Source organism: Marmota marmota, unplaced genomic scaffold (genome assembly GCF_001458135.2).
Source record: "Marmota marmota marmota unplaced genomic scaffold, marMar, whole genome shotgun sequence".
Classification (NCBI taxonomy): domain Eukaryota; kingdom Metazoa; phylum Chordata; class Mammalia; order Rodentia; family Sciuridae; genus Marmota; species Marmota marmota.
Window position 1 is genome coordinate 7,652,660 of NW_026000221.1, and position 27,090 is coordinate 7,679,749.

General features: G+C 35.8%; 1 protein-coding gene across 2 annotated transcripts in view; it reads left to right on the top strand.

The window, feature by feature from the left end:
• Positions 1 to 27,090, top strand: part of Lvrn (laeverin) — a 77,426-nt gene that overhangs the window by 30,962 nt on the left and 19,374 nt on the right. For both annotated transcript variants that reach the window (XM_048792008.1, XM_015488606.2), the window contains exons 5-15: positions 5,566 to 5,720; positions 7,316 to 7,429; positions 13,407 to 13,550; positions 14,065 to 14,130; positions 14,223 to 14,288; positions 15,007 to 15,179; positions 16,798 to 16,874; positions 17,195 to 17,334; positions 19,606 to 19,661; positions 21,716 to 21,869; positions 23,709 to 23,803. In XM_048792008.1, coding sequence (XP_048647965.1) covers positions 5,566 to 5,720; positions 7,316 to 7,429; positions 13,407 to 13,550; positions 14,065 to 14,130; positions 14,223 to 14,288; positions 15,007 to 15,179; positions 16,798 to 16,874; positions 17,195 to 17,334; positions 19,606 to 19,661; positions 21,716 to 21,869; positions 23,709 to 23,803 — 1,240 coding nt within the window. The remainder of the gene's footprint in view (positions 1 to 5,565; positions 5,721 to 7,315; positions 7,430 to 13,406; positions 13,551 to 14,064; positions 14,131 to 14,222; positions 14,289 to 15,006; positions 15,180 to 16,797; positions 16,875 to 17,194; positions 17,335 to 19,605; positions 19,662 to 21,715; positions 21,870 to 23,708; positions 23,804 to 27,090) is intronic.

Consider the following 27,090-nt stretch of genomic DNA (forward strand, 5'->3'; position numbering starts at 1 on the left):
TGCACATGCAATTTGTATATCCTGGACTGTCTTCTACTCAACTGGCTAATTCTCATCAACTCAGTGTCCCCTCCTCCCAGAAGCCATCCTTGACTTCTTCCCTCAGGCTTCCACAGGATCCTGTGCACCCCTCCACTTGAGCCCTTGACAGGCTGTATTCTAATTGTCTGCCCCATTTGATTGGGAGTAACCAGGGTCAGGATCTGGATTGTCATTTACTTTGTCATTTACCTCCAGAACCTTGGCAGTGATTCTCTCTGATGGTAACCAGTAAATAAATTCAGGGTGGGGCGTGTAGGATGATAGAGGAATAAATACATGTAATCAGTTCCGCAATGCCACTAGTTCTGACTAACTTATCACCTCCTGAATAGTGAAATTGTATGTGCACTTTAAATATATAAAAGCATAGCACCCTTCATAGCATCTTAGCCAATGTTGCCCTATAAGTACCCATAGGTGCTTAATTAATACTTCATTTCTATTGATAGATGATTAAAATAAGAAGTTTCTCTATTGCTGGATCTTTAGAAGAAAGATAAACTAATGTATCTTAATTATTTCAACTCATGGTGGAGTCACTAACAAAACAAAACAAAAACAACAATGCCTTTCCCACCAGCAGTTCCCACATATGTCATTCTTGGTGAGTCAGAAGTGAGTTATTGGTTAATCCATTCTCTCGATGAATTCTGAGCTCAGAATCTAATATAAATTGTATTTGTATATCTATAGTAAGTAGTAGCATTTTTTTTTCTGGTGTGGCTATCCTTTTAACTCACTTTTTTTAAAGTCAAAATTTACTGAGCAAATACTGGAAAATAACAATTACTTCCCTAGGTGCCAAGTCAACGTAAAAACAGAAGGTGGGTAGGGCTCTGCTCAAGAAACAGAGTTGGGGAAGCAGCTTCTACATGTCAGAAACACAAGTAACAAATTATATCAGCAAGAGATAGAGTATTAGGCAAATAAGAGTCTTAAGAGAAAGAGGATGAAGAAATGGTAATTGAAGTGTCCCAAATATATAAACATCTACAAATAAGTAAGAAAATACAACCCAACAGAAAAACAAGTTAGATGAAAAGAAAAGAGAGTATATGTGGCTAATAAATTTATGAAGAGATGTTTTACTCCATTAGTAATCAGAGAAATGAATATCCAAGGCCACAGTGAAGCATCATTTTATATTCGGTTGTCAGAAAGTAAACATTTTAATAAGTGGCAACTGTTAGAGAAGATGCAGTATCCTTAATGAGAGTATCAGTTATTACAACCATTTAAAGCATATTTATTCTCTTTCAGTATTGACATTAGAATAACATTCCTAAGTAAATCCTTAAGAGAAATCTAAATACACATGTACTAGCAGATGTCAACTGGATTATTCATAGCTAGCTGAGCACAGTGGCCCAGCCTCCCAGAGGCTCATAAAGCTGAGCAGAAGGATCAACAACCTCAGCAATTTAGGGAGGCCCTAGGCAACTTAGCAAGACCCTGCTTTAAAATAATAAATAAATAGATAAATAAATAAGGCTGGGGATGTGGCTCAGTGGTTAAGTGCCCCTGAGTTTAATTCCTGGTACCGAAAAAAGTCATAGCTGTACTTTTTATAATAACCCCAAAATGAAAACAACAAAATAGTCATTGATAGGAGAAATGATGAATAAATGATGGTGCAATTTTCCATTATGTAAAATTGGTATAGCAATGAAAATAAAGCACTTATTCAACTACTCTGAATTTTGTTACAAAACTAAACTATATATTTATGTATAAATATATATACATACATACATGATAATATTTCTTTAAAGTAAGGGAATGGCAAATATAAAATGTGATGGAAAACATATAGCTTGACACCCTCTATTTAAAGGGTTGAGTGGTAAATGCACGCATGTTTATATTATTAAAATAATGAGTTAATCATTTGAGTCAAGTAAAACAGGGTCCTGTGTGAATGAATGTTAGTTTATCAGGAAACAAGGATTTCTCTTAAGTCTAACTGCAGCTGAAGTATGAAATGGCTTCTTAGAGCTGGTGAGATTGGACGATTGGACCACAGATTTCAATAACATTCACAGATTGGGCAGAGGATTTCCTGGGATAGCAGACAACATGAGCAGAGAAAGACTCTGACTGTGGGGAGCAAGAGGGATTGGGTTGGCTGGCTGGAGCAGAGCAGTTTTTTGTGAGAGAAGTGGGTGGGTTGGTAGGTGGGATGGGTGTGGGTGCAGGTAGTAGGAAGAATAACTGAGGTGGAGGTAGCTAAAGACCAACTGTGCCCATGGCCCGCTGAGCAATGGAGGTGCTAAGCAATGGACTATGGGGCTCTTGGCTGCACACTCCTCCTCATGGGTGTAAACTCAACTTAAATATTCAGCATAGCACAATTTAGCATGTTCATTAACAAAGGTAGCATGGACTAGAAGAATGACATTTCTTCCATTAGAAAAAGAAAACAAAAACATCTATTATTCTAGTTATAAATATAAGTAATAAATAATCACAATGTAGAAAATTTGGAAGAAAATAGAAAAGCACAAAAAAGAAAAGTAATGTCTCCTGTAATGCTGTCAGGCAGATGTAAAACCATGACTGATATTTTGGTTTATATTTTATCAGTCAGTCTTGATCTCTTTCTATTTGCATTTTAAATGAAAATGGCACCATAGAGTTGACACTGTTTTTGAATTCCTTTTTTGTTTAAGTTAACGGTACACAGGAACAAGATCCAAATAACTAAACATTCTTTTTTTTTTTAAAAGAGAGAGAGAGGTAGAGAGGGGTAGAGAGAGAGAGAATTTTTAATATTTATTTTTTAGTTATCGGTGGGCACAACATCTTTGTCTGTATGTAGTGCTGAGGATCGATCCCGGGCCGCATGCATGCCAGGCGAGCGCACTACTGCTTGAGCCACATCCCCTGCCCAAAACATTCTTTTATATTATTGTTTTCAAACATAGAGTTCCTACACATTAATTTAACAAAGTAATTTATTTAACCCTCTGTGATTGAACATTTGGATTGATTTAACCTTGGCTACCTTGAAAACACTAAATAAAATCCTTATAAGGAAATATTAGCATATATCTGTATTATCTGCTTCGGTATGAATTCCAAAAGTAGAATGGTTTAGTCAAAAGTTATAAACATTTTTTAAAGATTATGAGGAATTTTGCCAGATTATTCCAGAAAGATTGTGCTTTTTGACACTTTTACCCATCAGCTTAGGTGCCAGTTTTCTTATATATGCATCAACACTAATTATTAATCTTGTACATTTGAAAGTATTATAGTATATCCTTTTAACTTTTGGTTTTTTTAAAATATGCATTTTTTAGTTGTTGATGGACCTTTATTTAATTAATTTATTTATATGCAGTGCTGAGAATTGAATCCAGTGCCTCACACATGCCAGGCAAGTGCTCTAACACTGAGCCACAACCCCAGCCCCTTAACTTTTGATTTTTAAATAATTAATCAGATGGGCATTTTAAATAAGATCTTGGCTGTTTAAGTGACTTCTTTGGTGAATTGTTCTTTTTATTTTATTTTTATTCATGTATTTATTTGTGGGACTGGTGATTGAACCTAGTGGGGTTGTACCTCTGATCTACAGTCCCAATCATTTTTATTTTATTTTGAGATAGGTTCTTGCCAAATTGCCAAGGTTGGCCTTGAACTTGCAGTCCTTCTGCCTCAATCTCCCCAGTCACTGGGATTACAGGTGTAATAAGCCATCAAATCAGGCTTATTCTTTTAATTAATTTATTTACTTTGGTACTGGGGATTGAACCCAAGGACACTTTACCACTGAGCCATATCCCCAACCTGCCCTTTTTTCCTTTCTTCCTTCCTCCCTCCCTCCCTCTCCCCCTTTCTCTCTCTCTCTCTTTCTCTCTTTATTTTGAGACAGGTTCTTACTAAGTTACTTAGGGCCTTGCTAAATTGCTGAGGCTGGTCTCATATCTGTGATCCTCCTGCCTCAGCCTTCCCAGTTGCTGAGATTACAGGTGTGCTCCACCATGCCTGGCTTTTTTTTTTTTTTTTTTTAAGGGGTCTCGCTCTGTTGCCTAGATTGGTCTTGAACTTCTGGACCTCATCCTCCTAAGTATGTTTTTTCTTTTTTTTCTGACAGATTCCCTTCCCCTCATAAACATACACACCCATACGCACACACTTTCTAGTTTTGTGTGTGTGTGTGTGTGTGTGTGTGTGTGTGTGGTATATATTATAAATATTTTTTCTAGTTTGTGGTTTGTCATTCAAATTTGTTTCAGTTATTTTTGATGAACTAAGGCATTCAATATTAAACTTAAATTACTTTTAAAGCAGTTTTAGGTTATTGAAAAAATGTGCAGAAATTGTGGAGAGTTCCCACATACCTCCCCTCTTCTTCGCTTTCTCACTATGGGCTTCTATTGTTAGCATCTTGAATTAGAGTGGTACATTTGTGACAATTGATGAGCCAATGCTAGTACAGTATTATTAGCTGAAGTGTGTTGTATAGTTCCTTGGGTTTTGACAAGTGTATATGATGTGTATCTACTGTTATAATATCACACAGAATAGTTTCACTGCTGTAAAATTCTCCCATGCTCCACCTATTCATCTTTCTCTGGATCGCTGACAACCACTGACATTTTTACTGTTTTTATTATCTTACCTTTTCCAAAATATCATATATTTAGACTCACACAGTATTTAGCTTTTGCAGACTGGCTTCTTGTACTTAGCAATGTGCACCTAAGTTTCCTGCATATCTTTTCATAGCTCTGTAGCTCATTTCTTTTTGTGTTGAATAATACTGAATGTACCAGTTTATCCATTCACCTACTGAAGGGCATTCTAGTTGCTTCCAATTTTTACAATTATGAGTAAAGCTTCTGTAAACATTTATGTGCATGTTTTGTGTGAATGTAAGTTTTTAGCTCATTTGGGTAAATACCTATGAATGCAATCCTTAAATCTTACTGTAAGCCTATATTTTGCTTCTTAAAGAAACTACCAGACTGTCTTCCATAGTGACTGTATAATTTTTTGCATTTCTACCAGCAAAGAGGAGAGAGTTCCTGATGCTCTGCATCCTTGCCAGAATTTGCTTTGCCAGTGTTTTGGATTTAAGCCATTGTAGTAGCCATTTAATTACCCAATTCTGGTCAAACCCCAGTTTGCATAGTGGTATCTCATTTTCATTTTCATGTACACATATTTAACAACAAATGATGCTGAGCATCTTTACATGTTTGTTTGCCATTTGTGTATCATCTTAAGTGAGGTGTCTATCCAGATCTTTTCCCCATTTTGTTTTATTATTTTGGGGTTTTAAGAGTTCTTTGTATATTTGAATCCATCCTTCATCAAAATAGTTATATAATCAAAACAATTTATTTTCTGTCTTTGCTGTTACTCTCTAAAAAGCCTTCTCTCCCCTCAGGTTATAAATATTCTCTTGTAAGTTTCAGTAATTTTGTAATTTCATGTTAAGATAATTTATAGCTAAAATCTTAACCTTTTTTGGAGGGGATGATTTCATTTTTTCCTCCACTTAAATCCACTTAGATTTAATTGCGTTGCCTGTTTTTGACAACCGTGCAATGGAAAATTGGGGACTACTGATGTTTGATGAATCATTATTGTTGCTGCTACCAAGTGATCAACTGACCGAGAAAAAGACTCTGATCTCCTACATTCTCTCCCATGAGATTGGACACCAGGCATGTGGTAAAATGTTTTTTTTTTTTTTTTATTTCACATGGAGGTATTCTCCAGCTGCTCTACCAAAAATAGCATAAAACAAAAACACTGCCACACAACATTTTTTTAAAAACCTTAAAAAATGTGACAGTGAGTAAAATCAAGGAAGGATCTGCTTAGTGGGATTCCAGCTGGACTTGGGCTGTTGGTGATGGACCATAGTGATGAGGCCTCAAGTCCAGGCAAGGGGTAAGGATTTACATTCAGAGATAACTGATCCACAAAGTCTTCTTCAAGGAAAATAAGCATTTGGGTACAATGGTTCACACCTGCAATCCCAGTGATTCGGGAGGCTGAGGCAGGAAGATTGCAAGTTGGAGGCCAGTCTCAGCAACTTAGTGAAACCTTGTCTCAAAATAAAAAATAAAAAGGACTGGGGAAGTAGCTCAGTGGCAAAGCATCCGTGGGTTCAATCCCTAGTAGAAAAAAAAAAAAAAAAGAAAGAAGCCATACAGAGCTCTGAGTATTTGTTTTTCATTCTATCTTAAAATACAGGATACCCAAAAGGGTCGCTAAAAATACACACATTTTATCAAAGAATTGTTTCAAACTTTTACTTAATTTTACTTTGGAAAGAGATTAAATGGATACAGGCAACATATTAGTGAGGAGAGCAATAATTAATCCTCTAGCTGCATCAGCAAAGGCAGTGTAAACATTTATTTTATTAGATCAGTGTTCCTTCACATTGTGATTTTAGAAGGTTAGCCCTTGGATTTGGTGGAAATTCTCACATCTGCATTTCAGTCTATTTCATTTACATGCATTTGTCAAGAAAGAAATCATCTCAAGCATGGAAGTGTTACTTCTTAGTGATGTGGCTCCATAAGAAGTTTGGAAAAGAGCAATTTACTAGGATTGAATAACACCCCAGTGTATAATCAACACACACACACACTTTCACCGGCTTTGATCAGTCATCACAAGTGTCATTTTTTATTATACCTTAAGTTGCATTCTGTTTTTGAATACAGGCTGCTAACAGTTATTACAAAACTCTGGTTAAATCCCAGTGCATTGTTGGTTTTGGAAATTATTGTTTTTCTTTCTTAGTTCCGTTCAAAATGCACACTTATTTTTTCTGTTCAGTTCAAATAGAAAATAATTACAGCAGACCACATTGCATAACATATGATTACTTGAATGATTTGTATGTGGCATAGATCAAGTCGTGTTTTAAAACATAACACAATGAACTCCTGTTTAGAGTATAATGTGCAAGGATTACTAGGTGGTAACTCAGCAGTCAGGACTTCTGCTTCATTTAACTAAACCTAATAATTTTGGGCAATGTGAACAGTTTAAGAAATGTTACAGTTTGAAAACAAAAATTGCTTTCAATCATTGGATGTGAAAATAATTACAAAAGAGAAATGCATGACTTGTATCTCATGCTAAAACAATGCCTGCTTTTTGGAATCCTGTTTTCAAGTTTTGTTATTTATAGCAAATAAAGTTTAATTATGTCTTTTTGAACTTGCATTTATTTAACATGCAATTACAATAAATATAACTTAAATTTAAGAAAGCTCTTTTTCTCTCCCATCTCCAAAAGTGGTTTGGAAACTTGGTTACCATGAATTGGTGGAACAATATCTGGCTCAATGAGGGTTTTGCATCTTATTTTGAGTTTGGAATAATTAACTACTTCAATCCTAAACTTCCAAGAGTAAGTATGTTTGTTAAATTTATTTTAAAATTTTCTCCTAATTTATAATTAAAGCATATTCATTGTTGAAAATATATAAAATATAAAAATTAAATTACTAATATTGATATCAGAGGTGATCCATATTATCTTTTTCATATATTTTTGTTCTGGAATTACCTTTTTAAATATTTTTTGAAGTTGGAATTACCTAGAAATTCATAATGCTTTTCTACTCCATTTTATATCATGAGAATTTCTACACATCATTGAATTCTTTTATAAGAAAAAAATTTTAATGGATGCCTAATATTTTATCATTTCATCTTATAACATGTTTGCAAATAATCTTTGCCTTTTATTAGGTTTTGGTTATTTTCACTTATTTTTACTGTTATACCGATACTGAGACTCTCAAATAACTCTCAGACCACACATTGCCATTCCAATTAAGCCTTTATTGCTGGCCAGCAGCGGACACTCTATTCTCTAAAAAGCGAGATGGTCAGAGGGACGCACCCGCCTTCAGTTGGCCTCATATTTAAGCCAAAAAACCGAAAGAGGGATGTTTGGGGGTTTAGCCAATGTAAGCAAGCAAGTACAGGAGCTGAATTGGGCAATTAATGAGACAATGCAATGGTATTATTATATATTAGTATTTCCCACAGCACTTTCCAGGTTGGCATAGCAGCAAGTAAGCAGAAAGGAAGTGGGTCAAAATGACCCTAGTTGAGTACAAGTTAGAGAATGGTTACTAACGCCTAGACAATTAATCTCTGAAAAGGTAAATTGCCCAAGAAATATGGAAAGCAAAGAGAACAATTTTTATATAAGAATTGCTAGGTAACTATTAATGGGTACAGAGTTGGAGCTTTCCCATGGGAGAAGCATTTCTTACATGATATGGAGTCTCAGGGTAAAATGGAGTCTGTTTGGTCATTGCCTAGCCTGGCCTATAATAACACTACCCAGACTAAATTTTAAAGCAGTTTTAATCTGTAGTCTATGGCCTCAAAGATAAGTGATATGCTAATTATTGTGACTCTTGTAGAATACTATTGTTGATATTGCTTTGTGGATTGGAATAAAGAGTAGTATGTATTTTAAAAAATTTATAGATATGAAAGCCTGATGGTTTCAACTATAGCTTTTATTTCTGATGTTTAGTTGTAGTAATTAGGTAGTGCTTTTAGAATGGCATGAAAAAGCCAAATTGACTTGATTTGATTTAGATATTTAAATATTTAGATATAATGTTATCTGTTGATATAGACCTCTCTTCTCAAGCAAAGCAGAGGTTCTTTTCTTGGCTTGCATTCCCGATACCCACATCCCTACTTGGTTTCTGCCTCCTGTCACTTCTCTGGTCTTTGGGGTTGCTCCTTCCTGCTACTCTTGCTTAGCTACTCTGTCATCTCACTCCTCATTGTTCCAAATCTTGACCTCTTCTCTCTTCTTCCTACCCTCACTCATTCAAACTGCTTATTAATACTTGAGATGCTGATTTCCACTCACCAGATCTTTTTTACAAGTGAAGTCTATTCATTATAAAGAAGATTCTAAGATTATGCTCTTTCTACAGTTGTCCCTCAGCTTTCGTTGGGAGAGTGATTCCAGGATACCCCTCACATTGCAAAGTCTGTAGATTTCTCTTATATGAAACAGTGTAATATTTGCAAATAGCTTAAGCACATGTTCCCCAATACCTGAAATCATCTCTAGGTTTCTGGTTGATACCTGGTACAATACAAATGTTATGTGAGTAGTTGTCATGCCATATTGTTTAGGAAATAATTAGAAGAAAAAAAAGTCTGTATGTATCCAGTTCATACACAATTTCCCCCCTATGTTTTTGATCCACAGTTAGTTGAATCCATTGGTGAGGAATCCATGGGTATGGAGGGCCAACTGCATTATTTTTGTAGTAAAATTTCCTTCTTTTATGAAAGATGGTGATAGTAGATATTTGTTTCTGTTGATTGTTTGGCAGAATAAAAAATTGAAAAACCTATTTTGACTCATAAAAACTTTTAAAAATTCCTTTTCCCTGTTTGTGAAATCATAGTGTTTGGGAAGTTCTGAGGTGGAGAGACCTCTTAATGTCCCATTTCCAGGCCATACATCCTGCATTCTGAAAGCTGCCCCTAGTCCCAGCCCTGTCACTCTGCAGTGCCTCCTCTTTCCTCCCCTGCACTGTGCACAGGCCCTGTTGTCCTGAAAAATGAGTTTAGATGTTATTATATAGAACAGGAGACTGAAATGTTCAATGACTTTCCTAAGCTTGTTTTACTAACTGAACAGAACTGTATTTACAACACAGTTGTCTGAGCCTAGGCTGATAAGTATAACTAAAATAATAAATAGATAATAATAACTAGAATAATGTGATAATAACAATAATAAAATTGAATTTGGCATTCACCTAGATACCCAGAATATCAGTGTAAAGCACTGAGAGTTCTATACATACATCATCTTATTTAATTCTCAGAACACATATATGAGTGTAGTTGTTATTTCTATTTTACAGATGAAGGAACTGATGCATCAAGCATCAAGTTACAAGGTCTGAGGTTCAGTGCCAGGACTGTTAACTCCCAGGCTTTCAACCACACTGCTTTTCAGGGAGAGCACACGAAAGTGTTTCTAATCTCAGGGAGCCAGAGTGTGTGTGTGTGTGTGTGTGTGTGTGTGTGTGTGTGTGTGTTCATTTTGACTTTTTACTCTACATATAAACTTTGCATACATGGAGTAAATCTTTTCTTCAAAAATCCTTTCAATATACTCAAGTGTACCTACAAAATTGTGTGTGTAATTCTTTTATGAAATAGAATCACACATGGTTAATGTTATTTATAACTTTTCAAAAGCATTTGGTTATATCCCAGATTAACTGCACTTAAATCAATAATGCAGTTTCATTCCCATCAGACAATGAAATTCACCCTTTCTTATTTTTTTAACTTTTTTAAAGTTGTAGATGGACATAATACCTTTATTTTGTTTATTTATTTTTTTATGTGATGCTGAGGATCGAATCCAGTGACTCACACATGCTAGGCGAGTGGTCTACCACTGAGCCACAACCCCAGCCCCCACCCTTTCTTTTCTTAAGTGAGTGGATCATTAACATCAATTCAGTTACCTCTTAATGCAACCAGACTGGCTAGATATTACCAGATTCTGGCAAACTTGATGAAGACTTATTATTGGTAATTTTGAAGTTAAAATTGCACCATTTAGTTGATTTTTTTTAATCATTGGTTTCTTAATCACTCTTTTTCTGGGTCTATATTTCTCAATAACTTGTGGAATGGAGTGAGTATAACTCTTGCCAAAAGAACATCAGATCTTGGCACTTGAGGAAATTGCCATGAGCTTTGTGATTAAAAAGCTTAAGGTTTTTCTCTGGAGACTGTGAACTTTGGCTTCCATTTAATTTAGTAATTTGATTGAAATTGACTAATGGAATCACAGAACCATATGCAGAAACATTTTCATTTTTTCTACATCTTGGTCTAATTTCAGCTGCAAGTCATTAAAGCATGATGTGACTGGGTCGTGGTCAAGGGTTCAGAACATTGAGTACCAAGGGTTTCCTGGCTCCCAAAGCTCCAGCTCTGACATTGTCACTCAGTGACTTTTCTTCTTCTTCCTGGTCTAAGGAAATAGCCGATCTGTGGAGGACTCTGCAACGTGGCAGATCTTGTTTGTCTTTACTATTGTAAGCTGAGGCACACTGTTGAATGCCTCTGAGTTTAAATGGGTTTCATGCTGCCATTCAACAGATTATTGAGCATTTATTGTGTCCTTTTATTGACAGCTATCATCAACTAAGCTCTCTATTATATGCTTACAGATTATTATATACATTATCTCATCCAATCCTCAGAACAACCCTGAAGAAATGATGATGATGATGACAATGATGATAAATAATCACAGCAGTGGAACATTTATTGAGCATGTTCTAATTATTACATACAGTGCATCACAGTTATCTTGGGTGGTCACAGTGATACCTTAAAGATTATGTAAAACCTTATACAAGGCAGTCAAAAGAGACAGAGACAATTCATTCTGAGGGGAGGAAGCCCCACAAAATAGGGAAAAGGTTACATGTAGTATAGAAACGTTCATTAAAATGGTTATAACAGCAAAAGCTAGAAACAACGCAAATCTCTAATAACAGGGGAATGATTAAGTCAATTATGGTCCATTGTACCAATAGCTATGTTTACTTATTTTCTTATTTAGCTTTTGCAAAAGTTCTGTTTGATAAACTTTGAAAAAAAAAGGAGTTCACCTCTGACTTGACCACCTGTGAGAATTGCTTCTTATATTTGGCTTATTTCTTTCAAGTTTACATTTCTCTTTCACTTACAATGCAGCGGTCCTTATAAGAGTTAATTATGAAGATGAGGTAGTGAAATTTTAAAATGATGTGATAAGTAAAGTAGAATATAAAAGTTTTTACAACTATGGGAATCAATATATAGGAAAAAAGATAGGAAAGAATTATACTAACATTGTAGTTATGCTTATATTGGGTGTGAGATTATGGGTATTTTTTATTTTCACTATTTTCTATGTTGTGCTTATATGACACTTGGGTCAACAGAAACTCTCAAGAACTCTTGAGTTTAAACCAATACAACCTATTTGCCTATGATTTTGGTTTCCTTCCTAGATTTACATCAGGAAGAGGTTGTCCTTGTTACGTGTGATAGAGATCTAGTCTCTAGAAGATTTCTGCGATTCTCATTATCCTTAATAAATAGGAGCAGACCTGTATAGATGTTTCCTCTAAATTCTTGATACTGTGATTCTTGAACTAGCAATATCAGTAGTATCAGGTAGTTTATAAGAAATGGAGGTGTCAACCCAGACCAATTGAGTTAGAACATAATTTGGATGAAATTCCTAGGTGATTCTTATTTACATTAAAAGTTGATACCTAGCTGGGCCTAGTGGTACATACCTATAATTCAGGCTACTCAGAAGACTAAATTATAAGGTTTGCAAGTTCCTAGCCAGCTTGAGCAACAGAGTGAGACTCCATTTGGGAAGGAAAAAAAAAGTCTGAGACACATTACTCTATGTGATTGGCTTTCTCATTTGGGGAAGAGAGAGTCTGATAATGGCCTAATCAATAGTATTACTAATTTAAAATTAACTGCTATTTAATAGGAAAGAGTTGATCAGAACATTGGACATAGAACACAATTTGAAATATTATCTGATAACATCCCAAGGGGTGAGACAGTAAACTTGGAGAGCCCAAAGACAGTAGGGATTTGAGGCGTTACCAGGGGCTTGACCTGCTCTACAGGTTATGAACAAACTGTCTGTTTAATTTCTCCATTATATTTTCTCTGTTTTTTGGCATCCCATATCCCCCTTTGTCTATGATTTCGGTTTCCTTCCTAGATTTACATCAGAGAGAGGTTGTCCTTGTTATGTGTGATAGAGTCTCTAGGAGATTTCTGCGATTCTCATTAAAATATAATAAACTGCCTTCTCAGAATGCCTATGGATTTCTTTCCAATTGTAAGTTATTATGTCTACATCCTTGCAGATTTACAAATTTAGTATACTTTTGGCTTTGTAAATGTCCATGTAAGAGAGACTGATCAATTTTAAGGAATCACTAATATAATTACCAATCAAATTACAGAGGATTGAAACTACATAGAAATGCCCTCTGGAAGGCCCTGGCAAGTAGCCATGGGCTTCTTTAGGGGAAATGTACACGACTCTTAGATACCACATTAACTTTATAATGATTCTTTAAATACAACAAGGTATAAAATGGGAAGGGAAGTCTCCTATAGTTTTGTTATTCAAGGAATTATGACTCTAGGCCTACTATGATTCACAGATGCTTCTCTTTTCTTCCCCCCTTCAATAGAAGTTTTTGGAAGTGTTTTAGGACCATTTAATTTTGTGTTTCTATGACACTCCAGAAGTTAATGTGGCTTAATCTTTTCCTTTATAGAATGAGGTCTTTTTTTCTAACTTTTTACATGGTGTCCTCAAAGAAGATCATGCCCTGGTGTCTAGAGCTGTATCCATGAAGGTGGAAAATTTCACAGAAACAAGTGACATAAATGAGCTCTTTGACTTATTTACATACAACAAGGTAAAAGCAGTTAGATATTTTCCTCTGTTCTTGCAGAAAGTTATATAAAATGGATTCTAAGGTTTGTAGATTAATGTGAAACTTAAAACTTTTGATATGAATATCCTTAATTTTATTGAATAAATGGGTTTCAGAAAATGTAGTCAAATTAGTTATAACTTAGAAAATATTAACAGGAACCATTTTATCTTGGAAAGGTTGAAAATCATCACAAATAGATTATTATAAAGACAGATCATTCTGTCTGAGAAATACATTATTACATATAAATACCTGAATCAAAAAATTTTAGTGTACCCTCAATTTTTTATATGTAGTACACTAGCTCACTGTTTACTTCTTCATTAGTGACAGACTACTATTTTATCAGTATATTTAGGGATACTTCAAGCTTTCAGTTAAAGTACAAAATGCGATCAGGAACACAGCCCAGAATATCGCTTTTTAAAATGCAACGTGTCAGTATGTAGATATTGAATTTTGTGCAAATAATGAACAGCTTCTTACATCCTAGGGAGCATCTATGGCCCGGATGCTTTCCAGTTTCCTGAATGAGCATTTATTTATCAATGCACTTAAGGTGAGTTTGCAGACCAGTTGCTACCTGGATGACAGCAAACACATATAGCTAAGGCATGCTATTTTTCAACCTTAACTTCCCTATTTTTACAGTCATATTTGAAGATGTTTTCTTACTCAAATGCTGAGCAAGATGATCTATGGAGGCATTTTCAAATGGTAATCATCCTACTTTTGGATACTTTCTTTCTGGGTTGTTTTGTCTGTTATAGTACAAGATTGGGAGGCCAGGGGTCAATGGCAGCTTCACAGAAAAGCAATTTTGCCTTGATTGTGAAACTCCCTTAGGTCAGGAATTGGAATTGTGTCTTTAGTCTTCTCTGTATTCTCATGCCCAAAACAGAGCACAAACTAGATTCATAAATATGTACTCTGTAAATGAATGAATAAATGAAGTATGTAACCACTCATATATAGTCACTTCTCTGTATTCAACTAACCCCAGATACAAAATATTAGAGAAAATTGGACTTGTACTGAACATATACAGAACTTTATTTCTTGTTATTGTTCCCTAAATCATACAGTATAACAGTCACTGTATTTATATAGTTTTTACATCCCAATAGGTAGTATAGAAATAATTTACAGTATACAGGAAGGTGTGCATAAGTTGCATGCAAACACTACTCTGTTTTATTTAAGGGACAGGAGAATCCGTGAATTTGGATATCTCCAGGAGTCTAGGAACAAATCCCCCTCATGCCAAAGGATAACTGTAAAGAAATAAACAGCGTTCTGAATTTGGCCCAGATCACTGGGGATTACTATGTAGATGATGACTAGCATAGCTACTGCATTTCTTTTAGGAGATTGCTACTTCAAAAGGTTTTGCTGATAACTGTGTCTGCATTTGTGATGATCTTTTTTAAACCAGGCCATAGATAACCAGAGTGAGATCCTTTTGCCAGCAACAGTAAAAACCATAATGGACAGTTGGACACACCGGGGTGGTTTTCCAGTCGTCACTTTGAATGTGTCTACTGGTTTCATGAAACAGGAACCATTTTATCTTGGAAAGGCTGAAAATCAGACTCTTCAAGCCCACAAGTAGGTAACTTTGCTTCTCTTTGTCTTCACCTGCCTTGGGCTGAGCTCTGATGGAATGGAAACCAGCCAGTGGGGAGGAAGCATAGCCCTTGATGGGCACATGGCCTACTGCAAAGGAACTCTACATAGGATGCCACTGTGTACCAGGGTGAGACAGAGCCCCAGAGTCCTGAGCAAGGCTGGAGATCTGCAGTTAGGGGCCCAAAGCATGTCCCTCTCCTGGGATTTAGAGCCATGCCAGTGACCAAGGCTTTGGGGTGTTATATGTTGCTCATAGTCTTTTAGATAGAGGTAATGAATACTTTAGATTCTGGGTAAAAGGCAATAAGATAGTGCCACAGGAATTATGGCCTTTAGATGCAGTTAGACCTGCGTGGAACACTGATCTCACCAAAATTCAAACCTTAGGTTCATCTTGTTTAGATGTTCTGACTGGCACAGTGGCACACACCTATAATCCTAGCAACTCAGGAAGCTGAGGCAGGAGGATTGCAAGTTCAAGACCAGTCTTAGCAACTTAGAGAGACCTTATCTCAAAATAAAATTTAAAAAGGCTGGGGATATAGCTTTGTGACAGAGCACCGTGTAAAAACAAAATAAAAACCATAAAACTGAGTTTCAGTTCCCTTATCTATAAAATAAATGTATTGACACATCTTAGGGAAGTGTTGTAAAAAAATGAAATGTCAAGTAGTTGCCCAGAACTCATCACTTCCTCCTTCCCCTCTTTTACCTTTCTTAATTTGTTAATTTTCAACTGTTTTTGATAGTTTTGGTTTTCACATTTTATTATAGTAGGTATCAGCACAAATGAATAATCAGTTTTCAAATACCATCACCAAAATTTTCAGGTTGTCCTACTCCTTCGTTAAAACCCCAGGGGAAAGAAAACAGGAGAACTGAGGGCTGTTTCTCACTGTAATATTCTGTGCCTTTGAAAGAGAGGGAAGTCTTAACTCTGCAAAAAAAACACATACTTACACTTGCAAGTCTGAGAGACCAGGCATGTGAAAATTTGAGCAAGACTGGAAATGCTGCCCAACATCCAAGTCATGTGTCTTTTCAGATGACTAATGAGCTCCCTGTGGTCAGCAGGTTCATCTGGGTCACACCCACCAATGTGGAAAAAAATGTAGGGATCCAACAAATATAAGTGTCCTGGATGATTTCTGTTGAGCATATTTCAGATGGGGAGAGAGATAGAGACTAAAAAGTATTTTTAAACATTTATTAAGCATTTTCTTAAACTATCCTTCACCTCTGGGCATGGACTGATTTGGGTCTGTGTACAGCCTTTGAATGCCCTTGAGAGAGGCAGGTGGTCATAATTTCACATAAATTGGCCTTGAAGGGAGCAGATATAAAACAGTCTTAGGAGCTACCTACACTGTAAGAATAAATCTGTAAGACACAATAAGAGAGGGGAGTGAGCAAATAGCCAAAGCAAAACTGGCTATTTGTAAAAACATTAGCAAATAATCCTATGAGCAAAAAGTCCAGAGGGAATGAGCGAAGAATTCCAGTTCTGTCTGCTATTTTATCATGTCTTTAATATTGGCTCAGAGTGTGCATTCTTATGTGTTAAAATCAACTAATTTTTTGCTTTTCTTCCCCAAAGTGACACATGGATTGTCCCTATTCTTTGGATAAAAAATGGAGCTCCACAATCTTTAGTCTGGCTAGACAAAAGCAGCAGTAAGTAGCAAATTTTAAAAAACAGCTTCATATATACACATATATAAAGGCAGTGAATAAGATGTTCAAATGTCTAGCTTTTGAGACCTCATTTAGAACTAAAATGTATCCTTCTTGTAGAACATAGAACTTTAAAGAAAAGTTTTAATTAAAAGCCATTACATGTAAAAAATATAATTATATGGTAAGATCAATATATAATTTGAATTTTAAAATTTTTTGTTAGGTTTATTGTTAGAACTGCGAATGAATTATATAAAAATGTATTGAAAAAAATTTGTAAATGTACCATTTCAAACTATTCCTATATTTTTTTGTAGAAGTATTCCCTGAAATGCAAGTTTCAGATTCTGACCAAGACTGGGTGATTTTAAATTTGAATATGACTGGCTATTATAGAGTTAATTATGATAAATTAGGTTGGAAAAAATTAAGTCAACAGCTTGTGAAGGACCCTAAGGTAAGGTTATGTTGGGTAGTTTGAATTAAGTACTGTTCATGGTTGTCCTCTCTCATCTTTAGAAGGTGAGCTCTCTTATGGGAAGAGACTCCATCCCTATTCCCACCCCTCACCTCCAGCCATACTGAAGAGGTTGTTTTTCTTATTCTTAGAAAAGGGGTGGTTTTGGTTGAATGCATTATGTTTTTGAACATTCGTCTTGCTTTTCCAAAATAATTTCACCTTCAGGTGAAAATCAGAATACATTTTCCTACTAATTATTTTGCAAACTGTGGCAAGTGACTTAAATGTTCTGCTTCCATTTCTTCACTTTAAAATGGAAATATCACTATGTCTTATTTATCATGAGGATTAAAGATGATGTAGGTTTAAAAATACTTAAAATTTCTAAGCCCATATAGTTACTTAATATATGTTAGAAAATATTAACTTTATTCCTGAAAACATATTCATGTGCTTCCTCAGAGGACAGAATTTAATTCATAAAACAGCAATAATGATCCAATATCACTTTACATTATGAAATCACTATGAAATCCATAAACACTAAGGTTGAACAGCTCAAATTAAATAGATTTTAATTGGTTGAATTAAACCGAATCTCCACTAGTAGCAATGGATGGTGGCTTAGGGATCTATGCCGCTGGCTCTACTGTGATGTGCTGTGAACCATGGGCAGGTCACTTAGATCCCATTTATAAAACTGCAGTGTTGAATTAAAATATGTCTTAAATGTCTGCTTTTCAAAAATGCTGTGAGGACACAATAAGCCTCTCTCCCTGAGGAAGCCATATGGCATGATGACCCATAGGTTCTGGGTCAGGGAGACTCATGTTCATATTTTTTTGTTCATCATTTACCATAAGTGTGAACTTGGACCTCTTCTTTGACCAGCACCTCAATTTCTTTATTTGTATAGTGGGTATAATATACCAACCTTAAAGTGCTGCTGTGGAGATTAAATAATTGATACCTGTATTATGTTTAACAAAGATCAAACCACAGGTCAGGTTTTCAGAACATTTCAGTAATTTTTAAAATATGTATATTGAGGATTCAACCCAGAGTCAGTCTATCATTGAGCTACATTCCCCAGTCATTTTTTAAGAATATTTTTACTTTGAGACAGGATCTCACTAAGTTGCTGAGGGTCTTGCTAAGTTCCTGAGGCTGGCCTTTAACTTGAGATCCTCCTGCCTCAGCTTCCCGAGTCTCTAGGATTACAAGCATGTGCCTCCACACCCTGCAGTACTTTTTTTTTTAAATAAGATTTTAAATAAACTTACAAAATCCACTTAAAATAATATCTTCTTTAAAAATCTTTATCAAAGTGGCTAAATTCTTATTAGTTTCTAAGGGCACTTTACAACACAAAATACTAGGTTATGTAATTTTAGCAATAATTTCTTGAAACCGTAATAGATTTATTTATGGAAAAATGGAGGTAAATTCTTTCTACAAAATAATTGGTGAGCAAATAAATCCTACTTTGTAGTATTAGTATTCATCTAGAAAATATAAGTATTAATGTTGCTAGAAAAGTGATGAGACTATTACTGAGGGAAGAATTTAACTTGGCTTGCTCTGATGCTCAGAGGAATGTTGTGAAGATAAATTTTCTAGGACCAAATATACCAAAGAGCTGGGAGATGTTTAAGGAATGATGTAGGAGGCTTTGGGCACCTGGAGGGTATTGAAGCTGAGTTCAGAGTCCTGTGACCTGGTAATGCCAAGGAATTTGGACAAAAGCTAACCAGTTAGTGCCAAAGGTACCAACCTTTTCATGTATATAAGGGACTCTGTTGGTGCTATGTGACACATCAGTAAAATCTTAAAAAGACAGAATACCTTGGTATTACCAAAGTGGTGTGAAATAATATTTATTTAAGTCCTCCCATGCCAAAAACTCACCTGAACATAATTTGGACACTGTATTACAATTTATTGTATGCTTTCTGTTTTTAGAGAGGCCTTTTAAATATGGCTACCTTTTTATTATTTTTTAATGTGGTATGTTTAGGGAGTACTTTGGCAAAATTCTCTGCTATATTTTAACATTATGATTGATGTCCAGAGGGATCATTTATCAAAAATAGATGTATAATGAATAAATGATGGGGATTGTCCTTAGCAATTACTTTGTGGATGAGATAATTCATGTGAAAATACTTTGGAGGCAGCAATGATATTTAAAATGTTATTTTTTTAAAAAAATATTTTATTAAAAGTGTTCTCATCTTTCCCTTCACCTATTTGGGTCTTATTCTGCAGGCCATTCCTGTTATTCACAGACTGCAGTTGATTGACGATGCTTTTTCCTTGTCTAAGTGAGTATGTTTACTTCTCTCATAGTTGTTTTAGAGTATACCTAAAATTCATAAAAAATAATAGCCTCATTGCAAAGAGTTTATTCTTTAGTATACACATGACTTAACTGATTAGAATTAGTTTCAACTTCTGTGGTCATATTGGAATTTTATAGCAGAAAGAGTTGCTGAAAATAAATAGTCTATCAATTGAGATTTCGAAGTCATTTCTTTACCCAAAGGTGATGACTATAGGTATAATTTTAATGAGATCTAGCTTGTATATTAATGCATTGCAGAATTATTGACTTTAAATATATTTATTCAGAGTAATTAAGATGCACTGCTAAGTATTTAACCAGGTAAATTAATTAATATATGTTACAGATTTAAAATTTCCATGCAATAAAATTAAGGGCTATAATGTAGTAAGTTATCTAGCATGCTCTGTGTCATTGTCCTGTCATATTTCTTGAGGATGTCATGTCTTTGCTGCTTTTTCCCTCTGTGACTTGCAGCTAATTTCCTTATGCAAAACCTTTCTGAAAACCTTCTTTGAGGACACCCTGACTTTGATACTGTTGACTACAACTTCCTAAAAACTTTTCAGCTTCCTGAGACTCCACTTGCAAACCCAATTCTCCTCATGTATTTGACTTTGCTTTTTCCTATTGCTGTGAGCATACTGAAGCCCAATCATGGTTATGTCATCTTCTTCCTTTTCCTTTGGATAGCTCATTCATTCTTATGATTTCAGTGACCATTTCATATATGTACAGTACCCAGATGGTATATGATGATTAATAAATGCTCTAAATTGACACATCAACTTTGCTTTCCTCCTGTCTTATGTTTATCCTTTAGTCATTTAAACACTGAACTTTATTTCTATCTCCAAAATGCTCTTGCTATCAATTTCTGTGCCTGTGTCAAGAATACCACTATTCTCATTACTCAAACTAGAAACCTAACAGATGTTCTCCTTTTGGCTCTCCAGCTCTCATGTTTCACAGGTCTGTATGTATTATTTATTCATTCTTGTTGTGTCCTTTGGATTATACCTTACAACTTTAGTTGCTTCATGCTAAGTAAAATTTTTGGCATCTTTTGCCTGGCCTATTGCATTAGGACCTATTTCATTAGGCTCTAGGCCTTTAGTTCTTTTGAATTTTTCATTCTGTCTTTGTCAGCACTGCAGCAGTGAAATTTTTAGGCATCAATTGCATCATGTTACCCCAGTTACTTAAATATTGACAGTGCTTTCCCACCAAACCTAAGCTCTTCATTCTGACATTCAAGGGTCTTTGAGGGTTTGAACCACCTCACCTATTAGTTTCCACCTCTCACCACACATAGAGGAAATTCCCTCCCTCTGTTAGGTTGGTCTGCCCATCACACTAATTCCCATGTTACTTTTGTCCTGGGCTGTCTTCTTCCTTCTCTGGGCTGTCTTCTTCCTTCTCTCTGTCCATTTTAATTCTACCCATCCTTCAGTGGTTTTCTCAAGTTCTTCCAAAAAGCCATGAGGCCTTCTCTGACTGTCCCCTCTTTTCATATTTCCCCCTTTCCATGCGAATGCTTCTTTCTTTGCCACTTTATGGTATTCATCACCTGTCCCGGGACCTAATAGCAAGTTTCTGCACCTCACCAATGCTCTTAACAGTGGGCAAGCGTAGGGTCTTATGGATTATGTGCCCACTGGCAGCTGACAGAGCATTAGATAATGACTTTATATATATTGAATAGAAAATATACTCTCATAAAAACACACAATAGATATCTAATATTCTCTTGCCCAATAATTGAGCCAACATTTGGCCTGGACTTTCTACAGCTTCCAGTTTGGATGCATGAATGTACTAGATTGAAATGGAAAGTCTGGCAACACTTCTTGTGTTTCATTTTACTAGTAACATGGAATCTTAAGTAACCTTCTTGCCTTTTGATTTATTCACACACCTTATTGAAGTCAGGCATTGAAGCACGGAACAAATATGGAATCAGTACAAATCATTTAGCAGGTGAAGGTTTTTTGAAAGTGTGTGTCTGTGTGTGTTTTTTTTTAAACCAAACAGAAGCAATTATATTGAGATTGAAACAGCACTTGATTTAACCAAGTACCTTGCTGAAGAAGATGAAATCATAGTATGGTATGAAGTCTTGGTAAACTTGATAACCAGGGATCTTGTTTCTGATGTGAACGACTATGATACATACCCATTATTAAAGGTAATTTCATGCTTTGTTATGTAGTTTTGTTTTCTGGTGCTAGGGATCAAGCCCAGGGCTTTGCACATGCTAGGCAAGCACTCTACTTAGAGCCACGTCTTAGCCCATGTTATGTAGTTTTAAAATAAATTTTCTCTTCCTTTTTCCATATTCTAGCCAGCATCTGAAAGACAGCTCTTTCCCAAAGTAACTGTCAATTCATTCCATGTAGCTATAGTCTTCTTAGTAATAGCTGATTATTCTTAGCTGGTCTAGGAGATAAGTATGAGAGAAATTTGCAAGGGTACTTCATTCTTGGTAAGGTGACAGTGTATTTTAAGAAACCAGAACTGAAGGAAATAATGCATCTTCTTTCATATAGAAAAGGACAGTATCTATTAGAAAGTATTTCTCTAAGAGTTTGTTAAGTAAACACAAGGTCTTTTTAACAGCCCTGTTTTTATAATTGCAATACTTTCATCTACCGGATCAACACTTAAAATCAGAGGAATATATTCCAGAAAGAATAAAAGCTTTGTAGTTGTTTTTAATATTAGGAAGAAAAAGTGGGAAATTAAATTAATGAATGAAGAAATGATATGCCACCATCAATGACAGAATATAAAGAGGAGAATTTTCACTGCTACATCCTAAATAACAGTCACTTATGGGATGGCACCTGTATAATCAAAGCAAGAGCCAGGGAGCCACCCTTTTGATATTCAGGGGCCACAGCGAGTCAGAAAGTGTGTTCATTTCGGGGTCATTCTGTGGGTGGCATTACAAATATCTCAGGTCCTAGATGTTGATTTTTTTTTAGTATCAAAAGTACTGGTGGGAACTTAGTGGAGCATAGGGGTGGTGGCCAGTGGCAGAAGGCACTGTTTTGGGGACTGAGTTGGCTTATTGATAACATCTAATGCTTGGTTATGGGTAAAGAAGTAAAAAATTAATACTTATCTTCAGAGAATTTCAATGATTAACATTTAGTTTGTTCTTAGGAATATGTTAGTAATTGTCTAACTTTCATAATCTTGTATTTATGAGCTGGAAGCTCAGAGAACTTTATTTCAATTCGGGGCTTTAGATTGTCCAGGGCATAAATCAGTTCTCATTACTTTGAAGATATGATATAGTTCCTAGGCAAAACCAAATAAGTATATATATATATATATATATATATATATATATATATACACACACACATACACACACACACACACACACACATATATATATATACACACACACATACACACACACACACACACATATATATATATTAAGGCTATGATATATATAATATTTTTATTACATATAAAGATACCTTTATTGTATATAAGGATATGATATCCTTAAGATAGACCTGTGGCAAATGTATCACATCCATTTACATATTATAAAACTTTAAAAACTCTATTATATATAAAGACATGATATATATACACACGCGTGTATGTATATATGTACACTTGGCATGGAAATGTTAAGGTAGAAAGGTTGTTTTACATTTTTATATATTTTCTCCATATGGAAATGTTTTGGTTGATATTAAATGTTAGTTATAGCTAATATTTACTGAGTTCTGACCATGTGCCAGGTAGTGTGCTCATAGACATTATATTACTCAATCCTCACAATAAAGCTACAACATTAGCATTATTATAAACCACTTTTATGTAAGAGGAACTGAATCCAAAAAGTTAAAAAGAAAACAATTATACATTTAATAATAAATAAGGATAATTTCTGAAGAAATATGTAACTTCTCTATTAATATCTTTTTAAATAAAAAGAAATACAATAAAAATGTAGTATTCTGAGTCAGAACTAACTGTATATTTTCTTTGTGGCTTATAGAAGTATTTATTAAAAAGGCTTAACTCATTATGGAATATTTATTCAACAATAATTCGTGAAAATGTAGCGGCTTTGCAAGATGACTATTTGGCTCTGTAAGTATCTTTTTAAGCAGTGATAATTGAATACAATTATTCATATTAATATATGGTTTTCCAGATTCATAAAATATCATCTTAATAACTATTATTCATTGGGAGAGCTTGTACATTATTTGATTGGTGGGCTATATGTGTCCTTATAGGGAATAATAGCTTGGAATAATAACTTTAAAATTTTTTTTTCATGACACAGTTTTCATTCTTACAATAGCCCTGTGACAAATGTATTATATCCAATTACATATTATAAAACCTATCCAGGAAAGTTAAGAAACTTTTTCAGAGACATCCAGCTATTGGGTGACATTCCTAGGTAAAACTAAATAAACAACTATTTCTTATCAGTGATATGAAGATTGCAACCTCATTCTTTTCATTCCATTTTTTTAAAAAGCCAAGAACAAAGAATATCCACTGAGGTTTTAAACAGATTAAAACATCAGACTTTGAAGACTTAGCTGTTGTTTTTTTTGTGATAAAATTAATTTATTTTTTTTTAGTAATTTATGACAGTAGAGTCAATTTTAACATATGTATACAAACATGGAATATGTCTTATTCTAATGAGGATACCTTGGGTCTTAATTTGTCTGCAAAGTATATGTGTGCACACACAGGAGTATATAACTCTATATTCTCAAAGTTAGGCTACTGGTTGAAACCAGAGAAGAGTCATGCTAAGCAAACTACCCTATGCCAGCAAGTCTGAGAACATGGGAAGGCCACAGGGGGAAAAGTCCCCTCTGTATTATTGTTAACAGGAATTCTATCATGTAATGAGGTCAGTTGACAGGGATACATAGTGGTCACTAGTATATGAGCATGTTTGAGTATTGCAAATGAATTTCCCAAGGGGAATAAGCACATCATGATGGTTTGGGAAGGAGACAAAAGGCAACCTGGGGCTGTGGTACCTCGGCACACCCCATGACCCAAGGCTTGTGTGTGTGGACGTTCCTTTCTGGATTTAGGGAGGGAATTCCTAGCCACCAAAGTACAGGCATTATAGCTACAACTTCTAGTCAGCATCAGGCTCAACTCAATTAAAGACCAAAAAAGAGGAGATCCAACATGGCGACGGGCGGCGAGAGATCAACTCTCTGACCTCTTCAGCTGCGCGGGCATAAGGAGTCGTAAACTGTCTAAATGCTGCTTGCTCAGGATCACTAGGCAATGCTGAGCTGACGTGGATCTGGGGCGAACAGTCTGGGCCTCTCAGAACACACACCGAACCTGGATCGGCTGCATTCAAGCTCCCGTCTGCCTGCTTCTTGCAGCCAAACTGCCATGACTCAGCACTAACGACCCCGCTGAAATAACTGGTCAGCCCTTCTGAACTTACGGAGGTAAAAGCCAACCGAGCCTTCATAGGCAGTGGCCACAGGTTTGAAACGGGGCTTGGGAGAGACAGGACCCACCCGTTGCATTGGTCACCCGGCAAAGGGAACGAACTGTCACCATTTGCATGGGATACCACCATGGCAGAGAACTGACGTCACCATAATGCAGCGGAGGAGATAACTTCATTGAAACCAGCGGCGACAGGTGTGTAATCCCCTAGCCATCCCTCTCCACACAGCACGGAAACCTTAAGGGCCCCTCCCAGCTGTCCCGTGAGCGCGATAGCCAGACTGAGGGAATCAGGAGTGGCGCGGGACTCGCGGCGCGGAACTCCCGGCTACCGTTCCCACTAGTGCTGATAACTGAGGTCTCTTGCACCAGCTACCAGGGGCGTTGCTACCAGAGGGCAAGCAAATTCGCTGGGGGATCTCAGCCCCAAGCTCTACAAACTTAGGGTCTGAGGGAATGGCAAACAGGGAGAGTGTGCCCAGGCGTTCATGAAAACAGGGCTCCCAGGAGCAGCAGACCTGGAGTGTAGCCAGTATTGTGGTGAGCGTCACCGGTGAGTGGGGCCTGGCTTGAGGAAAAGTGGGGAAGTGACTAGACACAAGAGAAGGCCCTAGGCACTCAGGATTGGAGACCCGCCCAGTCTGGGAGGAAGAGCTGCTGCACAGTGATTGGTTCCCACCAATTGAGAGGAGAAGCTTGGCCCAGTGGACACAGCTCCACCTACTGGAAGATAAGTTAATCAAACTCTAAGACTGTATTTATTATTTTTTTTTTCATTTTCATTTTTTTGTTGTTGTTTTTTAATTTTTTTTCTAATTTTTTGTTAATTTTTTTATTTTATTATTATTATTTTTGAAATTTTAATTTTCATTTTTTTATTATTTTTTTTTTTAAATTTTTTTTCTCTTTTTCTATTTGCTATTTTTTTTCTTTTGTTGTTTATTTCAATTTTCTTATTCCCCCTTCTTTGAATTCTACCTGCCTACTCTCATTCTCTTTAGTGACCTATTCCTTCCCTTCTAATATCTTTCCTCCCAAGCATCAAATAAATTTATAAGATTAATAGTAACTCAGCAGTCAAACAGAACAAGAAGTAACATGAGCAGCATGAAGAAGCAAGGAAGAAAAGGAGTACAAACAATGCAGGACAGCCTAAATACTCAGGAGGACCTAGAGTCATCAGAAAAATGGTCATATAAAGATCTCAAGGAATACCTTAGACAGATGGAATGGAACCTTAAAGAGGATACGAGACAGCAAATTCAAACAGTGAAAGAACACATTGAAAATGAATTACATAAACAGATAAAAGAAGTTAAGCATCTTTATCAGGAGACAGAGATAATAAAAAAATCAAACAATAATTCTAGAAATGAAGGAAATAATAAACCAAATTAAAAACTCAAATGAGAGTATCACTAACAGAGTGGAGCAGGTAGAAGCCAGAACGTCAGATAATGAAGACAAAATATATCATCTTGAAAAGAGTCTAGCCAACTCAGAAAGGCTGGTAAAAAATCACGAGAAAAACATCCAAGAGATATGGGCTAACATAAAAAAAACAAACTTAAGAGTCATCGGGATAGAGGAAGGTATAGAGATTCAAACCAAGGGAATGAGTAACCTGATGAATGAAATAATTACAGAAAACTTTCCAGAAATAAAAAAGGAAACGGATATACAAATTGTAGATGCATACAGGACACCGAGCACACAAAATCACAGTAGACCAACGCCAAGACACATTGTTATGAAGACATCCAATATACAGAACAAAGAGAAAATATTAAAAGCTACAAGAGAAAGGAGGCAGATTACATTCAGGGGTAAACCAATAAGGTTAACAACGGATTTTTCATCACAGATGCTGAAAGCGAGAAGATCCTGGAACAACGTATTTCAAACACTGAAAGACAATGGATGCCAACCAA